General features: G+C 41.6%; 2 protein-coding genes across 5 annotated transcripts in view; one reads left to right on the top strand and one right to left on the bottom strand.

The window, feature by feature from the left end:
- ZNF397 (zinc finger protein 397) overlaps nucleotides 1-2,588 on the top strand; it is a 36,791-nt gene extending 34,203 nt beyond the window's left edge. The window contains exon 5 of the mRNA XM_024580289.4: nucleotides 1,028-2,588. Within this exon, the coding sequence (XP_024436057.4) occupies nucleotides 1,028-2,449 (1,422 nt within the window). The 3' untranslated portion in view covers nucleotides 2,450-2,588. The remainder of the gene's footprint in view (nucleotides 1-1,027) is intronic.
- Nucleotides 2,589-10,463: 7,875 nt separating this feature from the next.
- ZNF24 (zinc finger protein 24) lies at nucleotides 10,464-21,049 on the bottom strand. Of its 4 annotated transcripts, XR_008425290.1 has the most exons (5): nucleotides 20,908-21,049; nucleotides 18,346-18,855; nucleotides 18,042-18,189; nucleotides 12,096-15,948; nucleotides 10,464-10,863 (listed from the first exon to the last, which is right to left on the bottom strand). XR_008425290.1 is itself a non-coding variant. In XM_053912667.1 (4 exons), exons 2-4 carry the CDS (start codon nucleotides 18,763-18,765, stop codon nucleotides 15,410-15,412), a joined length of 1,107 nt encoding a protein of 368 aa, XP_053768642.1. In that variant the 5' UTR covers nucleotides 18,766-18,855; nucleotides 20,941-21,049; the 3' UTR covers nucleotides 10,464-15,409. The 4 variants fall into 4 exon arrangements, 3 of the variants coding, with proteins under 3 accessions (XP_053768642.1, XP_053768641.1, XP_071075641.1); XM_053912667.1 differs by having other exon boundaries at nucleotides 10,464-15,948; nucleotides 20,941-21,049; XM_053912666.1 differs by having other exon boundaries at nucleotides 10,464-15,948.
- Between the last annotated feature and the right edge of the window lie 200 nt (nucleotides 21,050-21,249).

The following is a 21,249-nucleotide window of genomic DNA, read 5'->3' on the forward strand; positions in this document are numbered from 1 at the left end:
TTGGTGATAATCAGTACAAAAGAGATGGAGGATTATCTATAGACCTTTTTTTTTCTTTTTATAATTTAGTATTCTGTCTTGACCATTCCTGGGCATGATGCTTCTTTCTTTGCCCTATTGGCAGCCTCTGGCCAGCCCAGTGGTAAACCCTCCCAGTGACAGCCCGGGTGCTGCTGCCTCCTCCCACTTTCCCTCCACTACCCGCCACTCTCACACTGCGTACCTCACAAATGTTCATAAATTGCTTATGGTTCAGCTCTACTTTAGTTGAACTTTCCTAATCACTACGATAGGTTTCGGTATTCCCAGATCTCCTGTGACAACAAACAAAGCCAGACCAACATCCCTAAACGGTTATTGTGACCCATTGTTTATTGATTCTTCCTAGTTTCCCTCTCAGAGGATAATTTTTTGTTTCGCATCATTCCCATATTGTGACAATATTTTTAAAAATATTTTATTTATTTATTTTTAGAGAGAGGGGAAGGGAGGGAGAAAGAGAGCGAGAGAGACATCAATGTGCGAAAGAAACATTAATCAGTTGCCTCTCATATGTGCCCAACTTGGGACCTGGCCCACATCCTAGACATGAGCCCTGACTGGGAACCGAACCAACAACCCTTCAGTTCACAGGCCACTAGCATTCAATCCACTGAGCCACACCAACCAGGGCTGTCATAGCATTTTATAGGTAATACTGGTCTGTTTTACCTGAAACTTTCTTACAGTTTAGAGAACACATTCCATTTGAATTTTGCTTATTGTTCTAGATGGTGAGATTAAGACCAAGCTTGCAGAGCTGGCTTCAGAGGAGGAAATTACAGCAAAAACTGAACTACTGACTGAAGAGTCTGACAGCCTCAGAGACGATGTTCTCCAGGATTCTGAATGCAGAGAATTCCATGAATTTGGGGAGCAATTAAATGAAAAGGATCAGAACCACCTTAAAAGAAGACAATATAACTGTGGTGAATGTGGACAAAGCTTTGCTTGGAGTACAGGCCTTATTAGGCATCAAAGAACCCACTGGGAGAAACCCTATGAATGTGACAAGTGTGGAAAGGCCTTTAGTGGGAGCTCAGCCCTGGTTCTGCATCAGAGAATTCATACTGGGGAGAAACCCTATCCTTGTAATTGGTGTGTTAAAAGTTTCATTCGGAGCTCAGACCTTATTAAACATCAAAGAGTCCACACTGGTGAAAGACCGTATAAATGTGATGAATGTGGGAAAGCCTTCAGTCAGAGCTCAGATCTTATTATACATCAGCGAATCCACACAGGAGAAAAGCCCTACCAGTGCAGTCACTGCAGGAAAAGTTTTAGCCAGCGCTCAGACCTGGTTAAACATCAGAGAATCCATACTGGAGAGAAGCCTTATACGTGTAACCAGTGTAACAAGCATTTCAGCCAGAGTTCTGATGTTATAAAACATCAAAGAATCCACACTGGGGAAAAACCGTATAAATGTGATGTGTGTGGAAAAGCCTTCAGTCAGAGCTCAGACCTTATTCTACATCAGAGAATCCACACTGGGGAGAAACCGTATCCATGCGATCAGTGTAGCAAAAGTTTCAGTCAGAACTCAGACCTCATTAAACATCGAAGGATCCACACTGGAGAGAAACCGTATGAATGTCATGAATGCGGGAAGGCTTTCAATCAGAGCTCAGTCCTTATTCTGCACCAGAGGATTCACACTGGAGAGAAGCCCTATCCGTGCAACCAGTGTAGCAAAACCTTCAGCCGCCTCTCAGATCTTATTAACCACCAGCGGGTTCACACCGGGGAGAAGCCTTACCCGTGCGACCAGTGCAGTAAAACGTTCAGTCGAAGGTCGGATCTCGTGAAGCACCGGAGGGTTCACACGGGCGAGAAGCCCTATGAGTGTGACGAGTGTGGGAAGACCTTCAGTCAGAGCTCCAACCTCATTCTTCATCAGAGAATCCACACCGGAGAGAAGCCCTACCCGTGCGGTGACTGCACTAAAAGTTTCAGTCGTCGCTCGGACCTCATCAAACATCGGAGGATACATACCGGGGAGAAGCCCTATGCGTGTAACCAGTGCAGTAAAAGCTTCAGTCAGAGCTCGGACCTCACCAAGCACCAGCGAGTGCACTCTGGGGAAAAGCCCTATCGTTGCGGCACTTGTGAGAAAGCCTTCAGTCAGAGTTCGGACCTCATTCTCCACCGGAGGGTTCACACTGGAGAAAAGCCGTACCCCTGCGCTCAGTGCAGCAAAAGTTTCAGTCAGAACTCGGACCGCGTCAAACACCAGAGAACCCACGGCGGGGAAAAGCCGTACGAATGTAGTGAGTGCGGGAAGGCTTTCAGTCAGTGCTCGGCCCTTATCCTCCATCAGAGGGTCCACCCTGGGGAGAAGCCACACCCATGGCCTCCGTGTGGCGCAAGCTTTAGTCAGCGCCCTGACCTCATTCGTCATCAACACTGAACGTCAGAGAACCCATACCGGGGAGCAACCGCACAGGGCTCTTCATCGCAGAAGTGTTGCTCCTCAGCTCTCCGAGCTTCCCGATGGCGGCCCAGACAGTGTACGTGCGGCCAACCTGGGAAGGCCTGTCGGGTGTACACCAGCTGTACTCGGTACCGGAGACGCCACGCCAGAAAGAAAATCTTATCAATGCCACTGATGGTTATGAACAAGGTTTTAATCAATGCTCAACTCTTGGGCTACATTAAAAAAAAACACCCCACAGTGGATAGAAGACATTGATTCAATTTTCATAATGAAGTTTAACTTACAGCTCAGATGTTACTGAACTTACAAAATTCTGAGGAGGCATCTTGTGTGTTTTGGGAAAATGTTCAATGTGAATAAAAATTTTAGTGAATATCAACAACAATGGAAAGAAATTCGTATCTGCTATAATGTAAGACAAGCTCTAGTCTCATTCAATACAATCCACAAGAGAGTTTTATCATTGTAAGAAATGTGTTAACTATTAAGTACCTTATCATATATTGTAAAACTCAGTCTTGTGGGGTGTGCAATCAGAATTTAGAAATATAATCGTATTATAATCTCAAACATTTGGTGAGCCCAAATTACCTACTACATATCAGAGAAATTGTTAGGTAATGTAGGGAAAACTTAAATACCTTCCACAACTTAATTGGCATTCGCTCTGATATCACAGGTATCTGCTGACAGCAGGAAAGTTCTAGCTTATGCTAATGCTAGTTATCATTAAATCCCCTGTGTGTGAACATACTGTGCTATTCTGGTATTACATTTATTAACTACATAAATCCAGTGCCCTGCTTTCTCAAAACAAAATTGGGGCCTAGTTTTGGTTTTCCTAATGAGGAGTTTTTAACTTCCTATGATGTTCACAGCAAATATGGATTTACTTTGCTCTCAATAATGAGGCCTATAAAGTTTAGCAGCTTGAGATCATTTCTTCAATACTACCATTTAATTACAGCTTCTAAATATGTGGAACAATTAAAAAAAAAAGAATTCCATGTGTCAAAGTGTAATGATTTCTCTTCTACTCTATTTATCTTGTCATCTACAGACGAACAAAATGATAGCTAAAGGAATACCCCCAGGGCTGATTTGTGTAGCATAATCTACTTTAAAATAACGAGATCTGTCTGGGTTGGCGTGGCTCAGTGGATTGAGGACTAGCCTGCAAACCAAAGGGTTGCTGTTTCGATTCTGGGTCAGGGCACATGCCTGGGTTGTGGGCCAGGTCCCCAGTTGGGGGTATGTGAGAGGCAACTGATTGATGTTTCTTTCTGTTTCTCCCTCTCTCTAGAAGTAAATAAAATCTTTAAAATTTGTATTTAAAAAAATAAAAAGATCTATCTACTGATTTTTATAAGTGACAACATTCATCAGACTTTTTGTTTGTTGATTTCTGATATACATATTGATAATAGGCTACATATATGTAAAATTTTCTACTGGATAATAAAGGGTTTTTTTAAATAAACATTTCAAATTATCTTTCTGGTATTAACCATTTGTTAAAATTCTGCTACTATCATTTACTTGGAATATCTCCCATAATTATCCAATTATTTCAATCCAACAGACCTTCTTAAACTACTATGTTCAAGGAATTCTTTAAGGTTTTATAGTGTACACAAAGTTTGCATACAGAACAGTTGTATACTGTCCCAACAAAGCCTATGTTGTATAGTGATAAAGATTGATGTATACAGAAAACATATAGCCCAATGTAAGCATAAAGGTAAACAAGATACTTACAAGAGCTCAGAGGAGATAGGGTTCAATTCTGACTGGAAAGAAAATGGTAAGCTTTGTGGAGCTGCTGACATTTGAGTTCTGAAGGATGAGGTAGGAGCATGAAGGCAGGGAGGGAATAGTTTAAAAAGGCACAGAAACAAGGAAGTATTAGCAATGATGTGGAGTGTGGTGCTTAGTCATTAATTCATTCAATAAATACTTAGTGTCAGGCTCTGTACTAAGTGCTGTGAAAGAAAAAAGAAAAGTTCCTGCCCTCGGGCTTAAGGGTTATGAAAGTAATGACCGGAACATGTACTTAATAAAGTAGAAATAAAAAATGAAGTAAAAGACAGTTGAGGAGTATGACAGTAAAAAAAATAGGCACTTGAACTTTCTGGGGTTTAGTGTCACCTATAAAACAAAAGTACTAGGTGTGGTGCTAGTAGGCATATTTCTGCGTCTTGCTCTCAAGATAATGGGAAGCCATTAGGTTCTGAACCAGGGAATGGCACGTTCATCTCCCTGCTTTATGAAGAGTCTAAGATTAAAAGGAGGAAAGAGACAGCAGGAAGGAAAACTATTGGGAAGTCTGGAAATAAAATCGCAAGGTCCAGAAGTAGAGGAGTTTGAAGGCATTTATATGATGGTAGGTTCAGAAGTGAGTAGGAAGAGAAATGTACAATTAACTATTGTCTGTTCTTGGGAGGGAGGTGGGTTTGGCTGGGGTGGGGTGGAGGGATGGGGAGTAAATGCAGACAACTGTAATTGAATAACAATAAAATTTTTTAAAAAACTATTGTCTATTCTTTAGGGAATTTAAAAAGTGAAAAAAATAGGATGATCAAATTTATATCTGAAGTGTAGCTATCTCTCCTGAGAATAAATTTTCAGAGCTAATTGCTTACTGCATATTTTTTTCCTGTGTCCTAAAGGTAAACTCAAATTCATGAACTTAACACATACACCCTTGCTATCTTCCCCCTCAATTCCCTATCCTGGTGAATTCCTCTACTAAACATCTTGCTATCCAGATAAAATAACATAGTGATCCTACACTCCTCACTCTCTCCAGTTATCTAAGTCCAATTCCTCACTAGGACTTGAAAAGTGAATTATGAAAGTAATGCTAACTCTAAAAATTCAAACAATAATGAAGTATACTGAGTGAAAAGGGAAGGGAGTATTGGGCCTCACATTTAATGCCAGTTGATTTTTCCCAAGCATTCTTCAACTAGCAAGGCCAAAGGCCAAGGAATCTAGCCCAATGACAATGGAAGGGTAAAGTGGAACTCTCAGCGAACTCACTGTGATAGGGAGTAAAAATTGGAGCACAGAGCATGACAAATAGGAGGTACTCTTGTAACCACCCCACAATTCAGTGTGAACATTGAAAGGCTATGCTCCAGGAATAAGAAGGAAACCAGTGTGGCCTGAGTCTAAAAAAAGCCTGAAACAGTCTCAAGTCAGGTTCAACTTTTAGTAAATTAAGTTATCTGTTCCTAATCTAGCTGCCAGTTAGAAGACAAGGTGAACCCTCTCTGGAGGACACCTATCCAGAGACTAACTGTTCGTGTATAATATTCAGTGTTCAATAAAAAATGATCAGAATAATTAGAGCCACAGATATCAATATGAACTCTCACACACACACGCACATAGATGGATACACACAGAAACAATTATAAAATGTGTATACATGGATTAGTATATATTTACTAAGTTGTGTTCTGAGAGGACCTTGAAGTAACGACACTCCAGTGTCAATCAGCATACCCAGATCATGGTTTGTAAATAGCATTCTGCAAGTAAAAAGGGATCAGGGTTCCTTTGAGAAACGGCTGATTCTAGGGCTAGGGCAGGAAAGATACAAGATGAGCCAGGAGCATCTCATAGTAAGAGCTCAAAAAACAATACAATGGGGGCATGTCAAAGGAACACAGGAGTCAACCTGAAAGAGCTTCCAACACCAAATAAATATACATGAGTCCATACTGATGTGAATAAATACAAAGAAAAGACTAATCCTCCTTATAGAAGAATTACAAATAATATATACAGATCCCCATCCTTCAAAACATGAAGTTTAATCCCAACCTGGCAAAAACTACTTTCAATCTGCACTGGCTAGGTAGCTCAGTTGGATAGATCATTGTCCCAATATGCCAAGGTTGTGGGTTCAATCCTCACTCAGGGCACATACAAAAAGCACCAATGAATGTATAAATAAATGGAACTACAAATCAATGTTTCTCTCTCTCTTTCTTGTCCTGTCTCTAAAATCAACTTTAAAAATTTTTAATAACTATAATACTTTAAGACTTCTCAACCTCAGCACTATTCACATTCGGGGCCAGGTATCTGGCTATCTACCCAGATGTGTACATTTCTATATATCTGTAATACACATGCCATCTTTTTCAGATATGCTTAAAAGTTGCAGACACAATGCCCCTTTGACATTTCAATAGAGCAAGAAGAGGATTTTGAGCAGGGAAGTTAAATAATGTGGCATATCTCTGGCTGCTGTGTTGAGAACTGAGTGAAGTAGGGCAAACAGGAGAGCAGGGAGGCTATTGGCCTGAGCAACTTTGTCAGCTGAGGACAATTCTAAGACCATGTTTGGGGAGAAATTAAAAGTTTGTTTTGAGACATGGATCCGTTAGACTTGAGATGACTAATCGGTCATTGTGGCAAACTTAGTTTATATGCCTCCTCCTATTTGCAGGGCCAGGGTTTCTGGTTTATGATACTGATGAGCCCCTAATATTGCCTGCACCATCCACCTTTTACATTGCAGGCCTGGGAGGCTTCGGGGAGAGGGAGCAACTGACTCCCACCTGATCTCTGGCCTGCCATTGCTCCTGTGCTGTTGGTGGTGTGTTGGAACCTGACTTCCTAGTAGTTGCTGCTGGGGAGGCTAAGTGGTGCCACCTAGAAGTGTGGAGGAGTGGATGCTCTGTGGTGGAAACTGACCAGAGCGGGAAGGGAGTCTTCTCCTTCCTCCTATCCCACCCTGAGGTGAAGATGAGGTAGTTTACACCACTTGCACTCTGAAGACAGTGAGACTAGGCAAATTGCTGTGCTTTAGAAGCTGCAGCCAGCTCAGTAACAACGACTTGCATTAGTTCTCTCCTCCCCTGCTTCACCTCCCGTTCACCCTCAGTGGACCTTTCCTGGGATTACATCACCCCCAATACAATTTTAGCAGTAAGCTCTTAGGCTCTGTTTTCTTAAGAACCCAGTATAAAGCAGGTATCAAAATGGAGATGTCTGCTAGGCAAAGGGATAATACAAACCTGCAGAGAAGAGGTCTAGGCTAAGACGCAGATTTTGGAGTTGGAAATAGTATTTAAAGACATAGGGCCTTCTGCATGGCTAAGGAAAACATCAGCTAAATAAGAAGGGAGCCAACTGTATGGGAAAACATATTTGCCAGTAATACCTCAAACAAGGGTTTGATCTCCCAAAATATAGAAAGAACTCACATGACTCCACCCCAGGAAGACAAACAATCCAATTAAAAAATGGGCAAAGGACCTGAACAGACACTTCTCCACGGAGGACAAACAGAGGGCCCAGAGACATGAAAGATTGCTCAGCAACACTAGCCGTCAGAGATACAAATTAAAACCACAATGAGACACCACTTCACACGGTCAGAATGGCCATCATAAACAAATCAACAAACAGTTAAGTGCTGACGACGTTGTGAAGAAAAGGGAACCCTAGTACATTGTTGGTGAGAATGCAGACTGTTGCAGCCACTGTGGAAAACAGTATGTATTTTCCTCAAAAAACTAAAAATGGAACTGCCTTTTGACCCAGCAATTCCACTGCTGGGATTATACTCTAAGTATCCTGAAACACCATTTCAAAAGAACCTATGCACCCCTATATTCATACCAGCCTTATTTACAATAGCCAAGTGCTGGAAACCGCTTAAGTGCGCATCAGTAAATGAGTGGATCACACAGCTGTGGCACATTTACACAATGGAATACACACAGCAGAAAGAAAGGAGCTCCTACCCTTCATGACAGCGTGGATGGAGCCGGAGAGCGTTATGCTAAGTGAAATAAGTCAAGCAGTGAAAGACAAATACCATAGATCTCACCTGTAAGTGGAACCTAATTAACAAAACAAATGGGCAAAAAACCCCAGAGACATGGAAATAAAGAACAAACTGACAGTGACCAGAGGGGAGGGGGAAGGAGGATAACAGGGGAAAGAAGGGGAACATGTACAAAGGACCCATGGATAAGGACCATCGGGTGGGGATTGTTTGGGGGAGAAGGGGTTGGACAGGGGAGGGGAGACCAACTGGGGGGTGGGAATGGGGACAAGTGGAACTGAACAATAAAAAATTTAAAAAAGACATAGGGCCAGATGAGATCACCTAGGAAGTGAAATAGGTAGAAAAGAGATTTGAACACTGAGCCCTCAGGCTTTCCAACATATAAGTCCATAAAAATGAGGAAACACCAGCATTGAGACTGAGAAGCACCCAAGAGGTATAAAAAACCCACGTGGTGTTCTTAAAGCCAAATGAAAATGTCTATTATGCACAATATTGCTGATGGCTCAAGCAATGTCTAGTAAATGAGTATTGGAATCAGCAGGATGATTAATAACCTTCACTAGAACTTAAAAAAATGTATGTATTTATTTTTAGAGGGGGAAAGGAGGGAGAAAGTAAGAGAAACATTGATGCAAGAGAGAAATGTCAATCCATTGCCTCTTGCACATGCCCAAACAGGGACCAAACCCACAATTTAGGCTTGTGCCCTGAGCAGGAATCGAACTGGTGACCTTTCACTTTGCAAGACAACACCCAACCAAGCCACATGGGTCAGTTTGACCAAAACTTTTATGTGTTTGTATCGCACCTCTCATTCCTGAATAATTTTTATCTTCTATTTATTTTCCTGATCTGTCTGGCTAGAAGCTTATCAATTCGATTAATCTTTTTAAGTTATTTATTTCTAAACTTTCCTATTACCTTCATAAATAATGTAAAGAAGTATTTTTGAGGCTTTAAAAAAACAAGATAGCTGGACACTCTGTTCTATTCTCAACAACTAGTCATGTTTCTTATCTCATTCAAAGTTTAAGTCATAGTCCCACCAATAGCTAACCAGGTCTCCCATGATCTGGCCCTGCCCACAACCTCTGGCCTCATCTACTTTCCTCCGTGATCATTCTGTTGGAGACACACTAGCTTCCTTGTTGTTTCTTCAACAAATGAGGCATTGTTCCCACACCCAGTTCTTCATACTTGTGTTCACATGCCAGGGAGATCTTTCCTCTAGTCTCAGCTTTTCTTCTTATACCCCTTCTTCTTTCACCAAACCTTTCTTGGTGAACCTCCCCTGAACAACCTAGCTAAATTGCAATGGCTTTCCTCCTCGACTTTTTTTTAATCCCTTCTTTCCTGCTTTATTTTCTCCTTACTATTACCATGACATACATGTTTCCACCACCACCACCACCACACCCAGGAGCAATAGATGTAAACCCCAGATCTTGGGCTGGGCAATTTCAAATCCACAGGGCTGGGCAGAATATGAGGATCCCAAAGAACCATGGAAGGGAAGGAAGGGGGATGGATGGAGGTCCTGGAGAGGGACTCCAAGGGATCACATACAGGAGATGCTTCAGGGAATGCAAGAGCAGTGGTTGGAAGTCTGTGTTTGCAGCACAGACTCGGCAGCATAATCCCGTCTCGAAGCCCTACCAACAAAGGCTAGGAAGAAAAATGCCTGAAGACGTGATGATGTGAAAAGCTTTCCATCCACAGATATTCCCAACATCAATGTTCAGTTACTGCTGGTATATATAGTATACACGCGTGGTGTATGGTATAGAGCAGCAGTCCCAACCATTCTGGCACCAGGACTGGTTTCCTGGAAGCCACTTTTCCGCAGGGCTGGGGAGTGGGGAGGAGGATGGAGCTCAGGCAGTAATGCAAGGGATGGGGAGGGGGATGAAGCTTCCCTCCCAGGCCAGCCATCGGTTGCTCACCTCCTGTTGTGCGCCCAGCTCCCAAGTGGAGGGTGGGAGGACCCCTGGTATACAGAGTGGTGTCACAAATGGCAGAGGTTGAGAGGCCAAATCAGGGAAGGCCATGCTAATTTTATTAACCTATATAATGCATAAAACGTAAGTCTAGAATTTAAAATTACAGAGGTTTCTACAAATCAATAAGAAAATACAAATAACCTATATTAATCAGAACAGAAAACCAATTCAATTATCTTAAACAAGAAAGGGACTTTATTGGCTCACAAAATGTTAAAGTCCGGAGGTAGGGCAGGCTTTAGGCACAGCTGGACTAGGGCCTCCAGAAAAATGATATCAGAACTCAGTTCTCTTTTGAGTTTCTCCTCAAACTCCACATGGTACAAATTCAGGTTACAAAAGTCCTTAGTTCGTGGGGTCTCCGTAGAGCCTTCTTTCCAATATTTTCCACAGAAGTTCTGTTGAGGGCTCTCTGTAGCCTGGCTTCAGTAACATCCCTATTCTTTCATCGCTGTGGCTAGGGAGCTGCAGAACTCAGGAAGGCCAGACCTGGTCAGGTACTCACCTAAGCCACAGGGAATGGGTTCCCCACAATAAATAAGGTTTCTCTTACCAGAAGATGGGGAGAGATGCTGAACAAACAAAAACATATATTCACACATAACCCAACAGGAAAGCAGGTAAAGGATATGAACAACCCATGGTGAAACTATAAATGGCCAATACACATGAAAATAACCTCAACCTCACCATTAATCAGGGAATGCAATTAAGGGTTCTTTTTTTTCCCCTCATCTGATAAAACTATCACGTGTAAATAAGGCTATATGGGGAAATGAGCTTTTCCATACAGTTGGTAAAATATAAAGTTATGAAGGCCTATGGGAAGGCTAAGGTGGGTCTATCAGAGAGCACACCTTTGATGCAACAATCCACCCTATACAACTCCATCCTAAAGAAATATTCACACACATGCACAAAATATATGAAAAAGATTTACTTTGGCAATGTAATAGCAAGAGGAAAAAAATAAGAAAACAGTTCAGTAATGGTATTTTCTTAATATTGAATCCTATTCAACCATTAAAGAAATATAAGATCCTCAGGATAGGTTTTTGAGACACACAAAGCAAGCTGCAGAACAATACATATGTGATCCTATTCATGTAAAAACAGCTTTTAGATGTCTATGTATATTCATATGGATATGTACGGAAAGGGGACTAGATGAACGTACACTACACTGCGGACAGTGGAATGTGACCGGAAATGCTACAGAAAAGGGTCTCTGTTCTTATACCTGTGTGTATCATTTACACTTTGTACAATAAACTGGTAGTCATTTATACTCTCATAATTAAAAAAATTAAAATGGGCAAACACTATTCACAACAGGAAATGCAAGTGGCCAATAAACAAATGAAGAAATGTTCCTCCTTATTAATAAAAAAAGGAAATAAATTTTGCCTATCATATAGGCAAAAATATTTGAGGATACAGGATTGGTGAGTGTAGGCCAATAGGCACTCTCACTGTTGATGGAGTTGTAAATTGCTACAATCTTTTGGGTGGCATCTCTTAAAATGCTGAATGTACACAGTAAGACCCCAAAACTCCACTTCTATTTATCCTACAGAAGTACCCACACAGGCAGCAAGATAGATGTACAAGGATGTTAACTATACCTTTATCTATAATAGAAAACTGGAAAGAACCAAATTATCCAGGGGTTGGTTAAATAAATTAGAGTATATTCATGCAGTGGAATAGTATATGTAGCCATGAAAAACAAGGTCTATATCAAATTGGGAAGGAGAGGAGGCCAATCTCAGTGCGTACATGTAAAATGGCATTATGTACCTACCTTGTATGGGTGCTATGAGGATTAAGAGTTAATCCATGCTAGAGCACTTCAAACAGTGCCTTTATAGAAACCACAAGTGTCAGCTATTAACACATTGTCGCTTAAATGTGTATATGCCTAGTCCTGGAAGAATAACAAACCAAGTAATTATTATTTCTGAGTAAGACCATAAGAAGGAATGTCTTTTTTTTCACTTTACATTCTGTACTATAGAAAATTTAAACAAGCATATTTAATAGTTTTCACATTGTTAACTATAAAAGATAAAAGCATCTGAACCATAAAAGGTAAAACCTAAAATCAAGATTTAACAGCCACCACTCATGGCATTGTGGAAAAATATACGTCCGTGGAGTTCACAGAACTAGATTTGAATTTTAGCTCTACTTGGCCACATGCAAGTCTCACGGTCTCTGAATCCTGCTTGTCTAGTCTACAAATCTAAGTGAGATAGGTACAGTCTCTAGTCCAATGCCTGGCATGCAGATTATTTCCATACATATAACCCTCCCTTCAACTTACATAAATTGCTAGACGTACTGCTAAATGATCAAGTGCCAACTGGCTCTAAGTATAGGAAGCTTAAACGCCAAGAACACGAGAAAAAACTTTAGCAGTAATGAGCAAAAAGCTCAGTGGCTACTGGGTAGGTATCAGCAGTGTGCATGCCAACAACACTGACTGCTCGTTTGCCAACCACACAGATGCCATTGCTTGACAACTGCCAGATGACCACTTCATCAGAGGCTGGGCAGCCCCCAGAACTGCTGGTTAGCTGTGTGGGTATAAATAAAGGGAGAGATGAAATCATAAATCACTGAAGAGTTTTTTTAAATTAGTATGTCTACTGGGGACATAACCTCATCAGAGCCCGCCAGTACACAGACCACTTCCTTTTCCTGTGTACTATCAGCCAGTCTTTTGGATCCAGCCGTTTTCCCCACAAAGCCTTGCCTTAGCCTCAGAATCCTTCCCAAACCACCCCCAGGTATCAGAGCTGGCAAGACAAACACGTATTTGCCAACTCTAATACTATTTTTTTAAGCTCTCACATTATACCAAGCATCTTTGGCATTTAAGACAAATCTACCACATGGAAGCTTCTTTGTATAGAGAAAAGACACAAAACCTAAAAAAAGCATGAAATTTCAGTCACTGAGAGCTTGATCCCTTCTTACCTACTCTGATATAAGAATCCTGTCATCCCGGCAGAATTCCAAATATGCCACCTCAAAGCCTACTTGGAAAGAAGTCAGTTATAAATAAATCAATCAATAAACGCAGGATCATTTTATCTTAGAGCAGAGGAGTCTATACCTTTACTGGACACTGACTTGTTTCCTCTCAGCCACAGAGAAAACAGACCCAAACAGAAGTCCCTACATTTTCTTGTATAACTTAAAATACATTATATCATTACTACATATTTATACTTCAATAAATCTTAATCTATAAAGCACATTTCTTATAATTAATTGTTATCAGAAAACCTATAAACAAGCTCCACCTGCCTCACTTCCCCACCAGCGGGCCTTGCGTTTATCACTATGCTTTTGCACAGGCTCACACAAATTTCACCTTCCATTTTTAGTATTCGATCCAAGCACCAGCTATAACCCAAATCTCTGGAACTGTGAAATACTTGTATTCACACGGGTCATTTTCCACACAACGATGCCCACTACAAAAACGCCTTTTCTCAGATTCTGTATTTTAACTTCCAGAGTTTTCCACTGAACAGCAGAACCACAGTACTTGGGATTCTCAGCCAAGGAGTATATAATCCTATCACTACAATGTATTCCTTTTATACATTTAAAAAAATGTGTTAAGACTTAAAATTAAAAAAAAATACTTCAATCAATTCTGATAGTTAATATACTAGTTGTCAATAACCTAGTTATTTTTTTTTTTAAACAAAACAATCCTTTCAACTTAACATGTTAAGTACACCCTCAATGCTAGATCTCTAGATTGATTAGTTTTTTTTTTAAACTCACAAACCTCCAAACTGTGACAGAACTTTGGACTCACCTCTGAAGAATGCTGGAGAGATGGCTAGCTCTCTGAGTCTTCCTTTCCCCCAAATATAACACCCTGGTAAGGGAAGTATGGCTCTGAAAATTTCAGAGGTGACCTCCCCCAGGACTGCTCAGACGTGGGCAAGAGGCTAACTCACAAGAAACAGCTTTGCACCAATCCCCAGAAACTTACAGTGGAAGAATTACCTACCTACTCACGGCAGGGTTACAGTACCTAGCACAGTGCCTTGTCGGTAGAAAAAGTTTAATAACAAATGACTACATGGCTGCTTTGTTAGCTTGGTGTTCAACCCTTTTCTTTCACCAAAAAATAAAATAGCAAACCTGATACTTGTTACCCACCTGGTCAGAGATTTTTTTTTTCCGTAACAAAAATGAAGGCAAAATGATAATGAATTGGATCTTCAAGTCTTTTGTTTTCTAAAATCCAAGACAGATCATTACCCTTTTACATTTGCCCTTCAACACAGTCATTCACTGCAAATTCTCCCTAGTGTTATTTCTACGTTCCTAGTTTACGAGTATTGTTTACACGGCCCATCTTCTGATGAACCATGGGAGAACATTACTTTCATTGGTGGGATGTCTCCACATTACAGACAGGATGCGCCCTTTTTGAGTGTTCTTACAGGCAGATAATTGCATTTAGATAAATTCTTAATGTACTTCAACTCTTGAATCAAAGTTATTTTTATATCTTTCCCAATCTAGGCGTCCCATTCACTTTTTGATGTTTTATGACCATCACTTCTAATTTTACTTCGAAGCTTTTAGCCATCCTTTATCTTCTATTTTCTGAAATGCATATCCAAATTGGGTACAAAAGAAATAGAAGAGTAAATTTTGAGAAGATGGCTTCAGTTTTCAGACTTCGTAACTACTATATTGACTTTTAGTGTAGAAGGGAATGTATCCTTGCAAAGAACATCTCAATGATCAACACAGAACTCATGTTATTTGTCTACAAAAGAAAATTGTAAGAAGGGGGACAAAGAATTGAGATTATTTGGAAAAAACAAAAAGAATATAAACATCACATGGAAGATTTAGGCATTAACACCTGAATTAAGGTTAAAATTTCAGTTTCTAGGCAGGTATGATACCATTTCTTTCAAGATGAAATAATGACGGTGAGTGACAATTTTCTACATTTCCCAATGGATTTTCTAACATTCTTATAGGGAAACCAAACTACTATGTATCATTCCATGTTTTTGATTTTGTCTTCATTTCTGAAGAAAAAGACCTGAGTGCTGACTTTTTTTACATTTCTTAAACTTTCACAACATTCAGAAGTTTTTCTGCATTGTGTCTTCGCTGATGTCTAAAAAGATTTGAGCTTTGACTATAGGATTTCCCACACTGAACACATTCGTAAGGTTTCTCCCCAGTATGGATTCTCTGATGATTAATAAGCCCAGAATTCTGGCTAAAGGCTTTTCCACATTCAAGACATTTGTAAGGTTTTTCTCCAGTATGGACCCTCTGGTGTTGCACAAGGATAGAACTTCTGCTGAACGCCTTCCCACATTCAACGCATCCGTAGGGTTTCTCTCCGCTGTGGATTCTTTGATGAAGAATAAGGGCTGAGCCCTGACTGAAGTGTTTTCCGCATTCATCACATATATGTTGTTTCTTTCTAGAAGGATTTCTCTTTCTTTCAAACCTGCCCTTAGGGAAACAGGCTTCTCCATATTTAAAAATCTGAGGAACACCTATATTGAGAGTGCCAGGAACTTCATGAGATTCTACTGCTGAAGGAATCTCCTGCTTTGGAGCTAATGCTCCATTTTCAGTCCTAGCATCATCATCTGAAATAAACAGAAAATGTAAATATCACTCGTTTTCTATTCTGAGAGAAAGGAACCTGCAAGAAAAAAAATTTTAATGGACTTAAAAGTAAAATAGATAGCTCGCATACATCTATTCCAGCACTCTGAAAAGTGGTGTTACGGTGGCCTACCTTAAGAGAGAAAAAAATGAAATGACTGACTACGAGGCTAGTGAGGTAAATAACATAATGAGAGGTTAAACAGTTAAATATGAATACAAGTAGTAACATACGTTAGTGGGTTATAGATGGAAACGAGGAAACAAAGTACAGAAAGATGGGAGATTTTAAGACTGTTGGGAAGACAGCGACAGTGATGCAACTAGGTCTGGATGGAACTTTGAAAGAAGAAAAATAAAATAAGGTTGACCATTAGAAAATCATTATAATATTCTTTTGCTTTGAAAAAGGGAGAAATTACATGAAAATACAATGGTGTAAAAAATAATCAATCAGTCAGAAGGTGACTATTTTTGAAATAAGCAAGACAAAGCAGATCACAGCCAAGATTCTAACACAGGAGCAGTCCCGACAAGGAGGGGCTGGAGATAAGCTGGGAGCATGCTGTCTGAACTCAGGTCACGACACTTACAAATTCAATATGCCCTTCATAAATCAAAGTGTTCCTGCAAAGAAGCTTGCCCTGTTAGGTATTTCTCAGGGCATCGAGATGACTTCTTATTCCTCAGTCACAGTTAGAAGAGTCCAGGGAAAGAAAAGCCTGAATTACCAGCACCATCTGCGGACAGCCATGGGAACAAGCCTCATTTCCTGAAACATCAAGTCTTGAAAAGGCAAGACAGTTACTACAGGGTGAGCAGCAGCGCTCAGAAAAGTGGTAGTGAGTAGCCTACAATAAATGATTAAGAAAGGGATAAAGTCAGGGGAGAAGGCTGAAGAAGAGAGACTGAAGGGGTGGAGGGAACTATCGAGACCTGGAGACTTGAAGAGCAGAGGCGTGGGAAGGTTAAGTGGAGACAAATGGCACAGTAAGTAGTAACTTCTCAAGTGCAGTAGGGACCAGACTGCTGAAATGAAGTACTCAAAGATAGGTGAAAGGTATTCTAAAATTCAGGCAGGGGAGAAGTTTTCTATACAAGAAAATGCCACCTCCAAACCAGGGATAGTGGTTTGCAAACTTTACTGCACAGAAGAATGTCCTATGAAACATTAAAATTGCAGATTCTCAGTAGACTTCAGCCCCCACATCAGAAGTTCTGATTTATCAGCATACTGCCTCCTCCCCCATCTGCTCAGACCTCATTCTGTGACACTCCAGCTCCATCTCCAACTACCTCAAGGAATGATCCCCAAAGTAGTCTCAAACAAAATTTCATTTCAATTCACATAAATATGAAAAAAGATATCCAACAGTTTTAGGAATAAACTGCGTTGTATCACAGAGTACAAATAAGTGGCATTAACCACCAATATATTGGGAAAGACTAGTCTAGTTTTTCTCTTATTTAAAGCTTATTATAGCTAGGCAGCCTATTTTTGCATAAGTACATAGAAAAGGTGAATAGCTTTACCCAAATACCATTTCTACAGAAGAACCTTCTTAGAAAAAAATGCCTCTAGATAGGATATTGAAAAGAAAAAAAAACAGAAAATTCAGAAAAATGTCAGTAATAAACAACAAATAAAGAAAACAGACTTGGAGAGGCTTCAGGTAAGTTTATTGTACCAGTAAGATTAGACAGGAGACTGAAAGGACATGGAACAGATGACAAATATGCAATACAGTGTGCAAAATACAGGGACCTGGTCCCCAGGTAGGTACTGGCTCAGAGTATGGCAAATGCCAGCCAGCCTGAAATGGGGAGGTCTTCAAGAGAGGTGAAAGGGAAGAAAAGGTTGATGTTGATGACTAGGAATAAGAGACCTGAGGTCAACAAAGCAAATGCTGTAAGAATCAAGCTCCTACAATGTGTCCGGCCTCGGGATCTCACACTCTCTCACACACACACACACACACACACACACACACACACACACAAGAATAAGCACAGGGTCCTGGACAAAAGGCCCACACTCTTTCATCCTCTACCCACGTGCAATTCTGGTCCTCACCACAGTGCCTTAGGGAATGAAGCTCCCAGGATGCCCACTTCAGCTGGTTTTCCACAGCATCGAGCTCAGAACTTGGTAATCCCTGAGCTTCTTCTTGAGATACAATCTCCTCTACCAGCACCTCCCGTTTTCGTCGACGGAGAGAAACCTGAAAATAAGATTGGGTTCAGTTGGTAGGGAATTTGATGAGAACCAGAACTAGCTGCACGTAAAAGAAACCATATAAAACATATACTGCAGCTGAGTGAATTCCCTACTGGTATGCCAGTGTTTCTGACCCAGGAAGTGACACAAGCAGGCTCACCGGCTGTCCAGGGTCATCTAGTTCACTCTCTAAATCCTCCAGCACCGTCACTGCCTCCTCTCCATTCTCTGGATTATGCTCTCGAACCCAAGTCTGAAGCTCCTTGGGGAGGATGGCAACAAACTGCTCCAGCACTACTAGCTCCAAGATTTGTTCTTTTGTGTGTGTCTCTGGCCGGAGCCATAGACGGCAAAGTTCTCGAAGCTGGCTCACAGCTTCACGGGGCCCAGGTGAATCCTGGTATCCAAACTGCCTGAATCGCTGTCGGAAAACCTCTGGATCAGGGAGATGGTTCCAGGGAATACTTGATCCCTCTTCACCATCAGGATCCTCCTCCAACTTCACTCTCAGAATCTTTTCCTCTTCATCTGGAGTTGGGATGATAAGTATCGAATCTTCTTCCACTGACTGTGCAGACATCCTGATTTATAAATACCTCAAGAAAAAACAATCAAGGCAGGCAGGATTATCAAGCCTCAGGGAAATACCTTGTTTTCTTCACAGGCAATCCTAAGGCACAAAAAATAAAAAAATAAAAAATAAAAAAACATAAAAATGACCAAATATCCTAAGAATCTGGACATACACTGAGATAAAAGGAAGTAAAGACATTTCTCCTTTCACTGAGTTAAAAATTCCAATCAATAAACCACCAGAAGCTGGCAAACTACAGCTCAGGGCCAAATCTGGCCTGTTTTCTGTTTTTGTATAATACTTGTATTAAGAATAGTTTTCACATGGTTGAAAAAAATTAAAAGAACACTTCATGACATGTGAAAATATGAAATTAAAATGTCTGTGTCCCTAAATTATTTTATTTGTTCACAGTTCACCCTACAATGGCAGAGTTGAACTGTTGCCACAGAAACGATGTGGCCTGAAAAACCTAATATTCACTATCTGGCCTTTTTTTTTTTTTTTTTTTAAGATTTTATTTATTTACTTTTAGAGAGAAGGGAAGAGGGGGTGAGAAATATGGATGTGCCAGCAATTGGTTGCAGGCCCCCAACTGGGGACCTGACCCACAACCCAAGCATGTGCCCTGACTGGGAATCGAACCACCGACCTTTCAGTGAGCAGGCTGGAGCTCAATCCACTGAGCCACACCAGCCAGGAAACTACCTGGCCTTTTGGAGGAAAAGTCTGACCTATAAAAATCAACACACCCTATTTCAAAAATCAAAAAAATCCAAGTAAGAATCCAGCCCAGCTGATTCTGAAACACATTATCTGCAACTCAAGACTAGTGTTCCCTGACACACGTAGATCAACTCAAAAACAAGGATGCTTTTCTATGACCTCCTTAGAAAAAAAAATTTAAAGCAAAAAATTTTTTAAGTTAAAATTTTTTTTTAAATGTTTAAGAACTCCCTACACTTAAAATATATGTGAAAAGTTATTCACTTGCTCAGGAACAGGTAACGTAATATTGGAAAAAAAATAGCCTCTAGTGCCATAGAATGTAATTATTATTCAGTCACTCATCGCAACATAATTACATTTAAATCTGCAGGCATTAATCCCAGAAAATTCTATGAAAGGCACTCTCATAACCACCTTGACTTCTTGCAATCACCCACGATCTTGTCCTTACACTGATGACTCACAGTCCTCCCAGCTTCTTCCGAAGGGAGACCTTGCGCTACTTCTGATCATTTCCTCAGTAACTGCACAGTCATGCCCACGCCACTGCTTACAACACACACTAGGGATGGACCATGCAGCTACCCAATGTATCTACTCAGGGCCCAGAATCTGAAAAGCAATTAATTTCAAAAAACTTATTATAACCCTATCAAGATGAAAACTAGGATCAGAAAAGACCGTATCAGACAGGTAATACATAGAAGTTTAAGTACTCTGGAGTGTGGCAGCCTTACACTAAGGCTTAACCGACAGATTTGTTCGTTCTTATTCCTACCTTGTCAACGGTTCGAGCATTCTATATAAAAGAAATTTCTCTTTTATGTTCTTAAACAGCACCCTGCTCATGGAACATGCGTGAGTTGCCGAGAGGGCAGGCCCGTGGTCCCGACAGAGTTTGTGTGGGTAGCCTCCTTCGGGTGTTCTCCCTAGCTCACTCCCGCTCAGTGCTGCTGCGAACCCCGCTCCGCCCCGATTTCCCCGTCCTCGCAGCACTCATAGCCACAGATTTCACCCGATCGAAGGCCACTCTGGCACGTTAACAGAAGGGCCACAGCACTTCCCTCGAGGCCGAGGGAACTACAAGTCCCGGCAGCTCTCGAGCAAGGCCCGCCCTTCTCCACCTCCGCCCGAACCGACTCCCAGAACTCTCCGCGAGATGCCAGGGCCTGGGAAGAGAACAAAACCGGCTGATGGGGGAAGGGAAAGACAAGGGTCGAGGAGGACAAGGGAAAAGAAAGGCCTTCAGAGGGTGCAGAAAGCCCTATCTGGCCCTTCGTCTACCCCTCCACGCGCTGCAACTGCTAGGCGTGAACACCGCGGCCTAGACCCCGCACCGCCCGGGAACTCGAGGAAGGTCTCTGCCAGGTCTCTTCGCTGGCTCCTTCCAGACCGTCCGCTGCCCCTACCCCAGCGTACCCCGCACACCCTTTCCTCCACTCTGGCGCAAACCTCCGGCTCGGGAACCGCAGCAGCTTCGCTGTGCAAGTCAGACGCAGAAACGCCACTCACAAGCTGTTTCCCAGAAGCCCCCGGCGCGGGCTGCTTCCGGTCTGCGGGCCCCAGGAGGCGGAGGGAGGCGAAGCCCCGCGTTGCCGTGGAGATGTGCTCCACGTGGGGGAGGGGCGGCCCTACGACAATGACGGCTTTGAGTCTGGGTTTGGCCTGGTGCCTCTTTCCTCGGGTAGCCCAACGTTCTGTGTTCCGCTTAAAAGACAAGTTGAAGAAAGAGACAATTCTGCCATTAAGATAGTCTTTATG

This window comes from Desmodus rotundus, chromosome 10 (assembly GCF_022682495.2).
Source record: "Desmodus rotundus isolate HL8 chromosome 10, HLdesRot8A.1, whole genome shotgun sequence".
NCBI lineage: Eukaryota > Metazoa > Chordata > Mammalia > Chiroptera > Phyllostomidae > Desmodus > Desmodus rotundus.

Bases quoted from the DNA above. Each gene is read 5' to 3' on its own strand.
- ZNF24 (XM_053912667.1), bottom strand. From the start codon at position 18,765: ATGTCTGCACAGTCAGTGGAAGAAGATTCGATACTTATCATCCCAACT. The intron at 18,190-18,345 runs GTGAGCCTGCTT...TCTTATTTTCAG, and splicing joins TAGATGACCCTGGACAGCCG to GTTTCTCTCCGTCGACGAAA. The intron at 15,949-18,041 runs GTGAGGACCAGA...TGTTTATTTCAG, and splicing joins TCATTCCCTAAGGCACTGTG to ATGATGATGCTAGGACTGAA.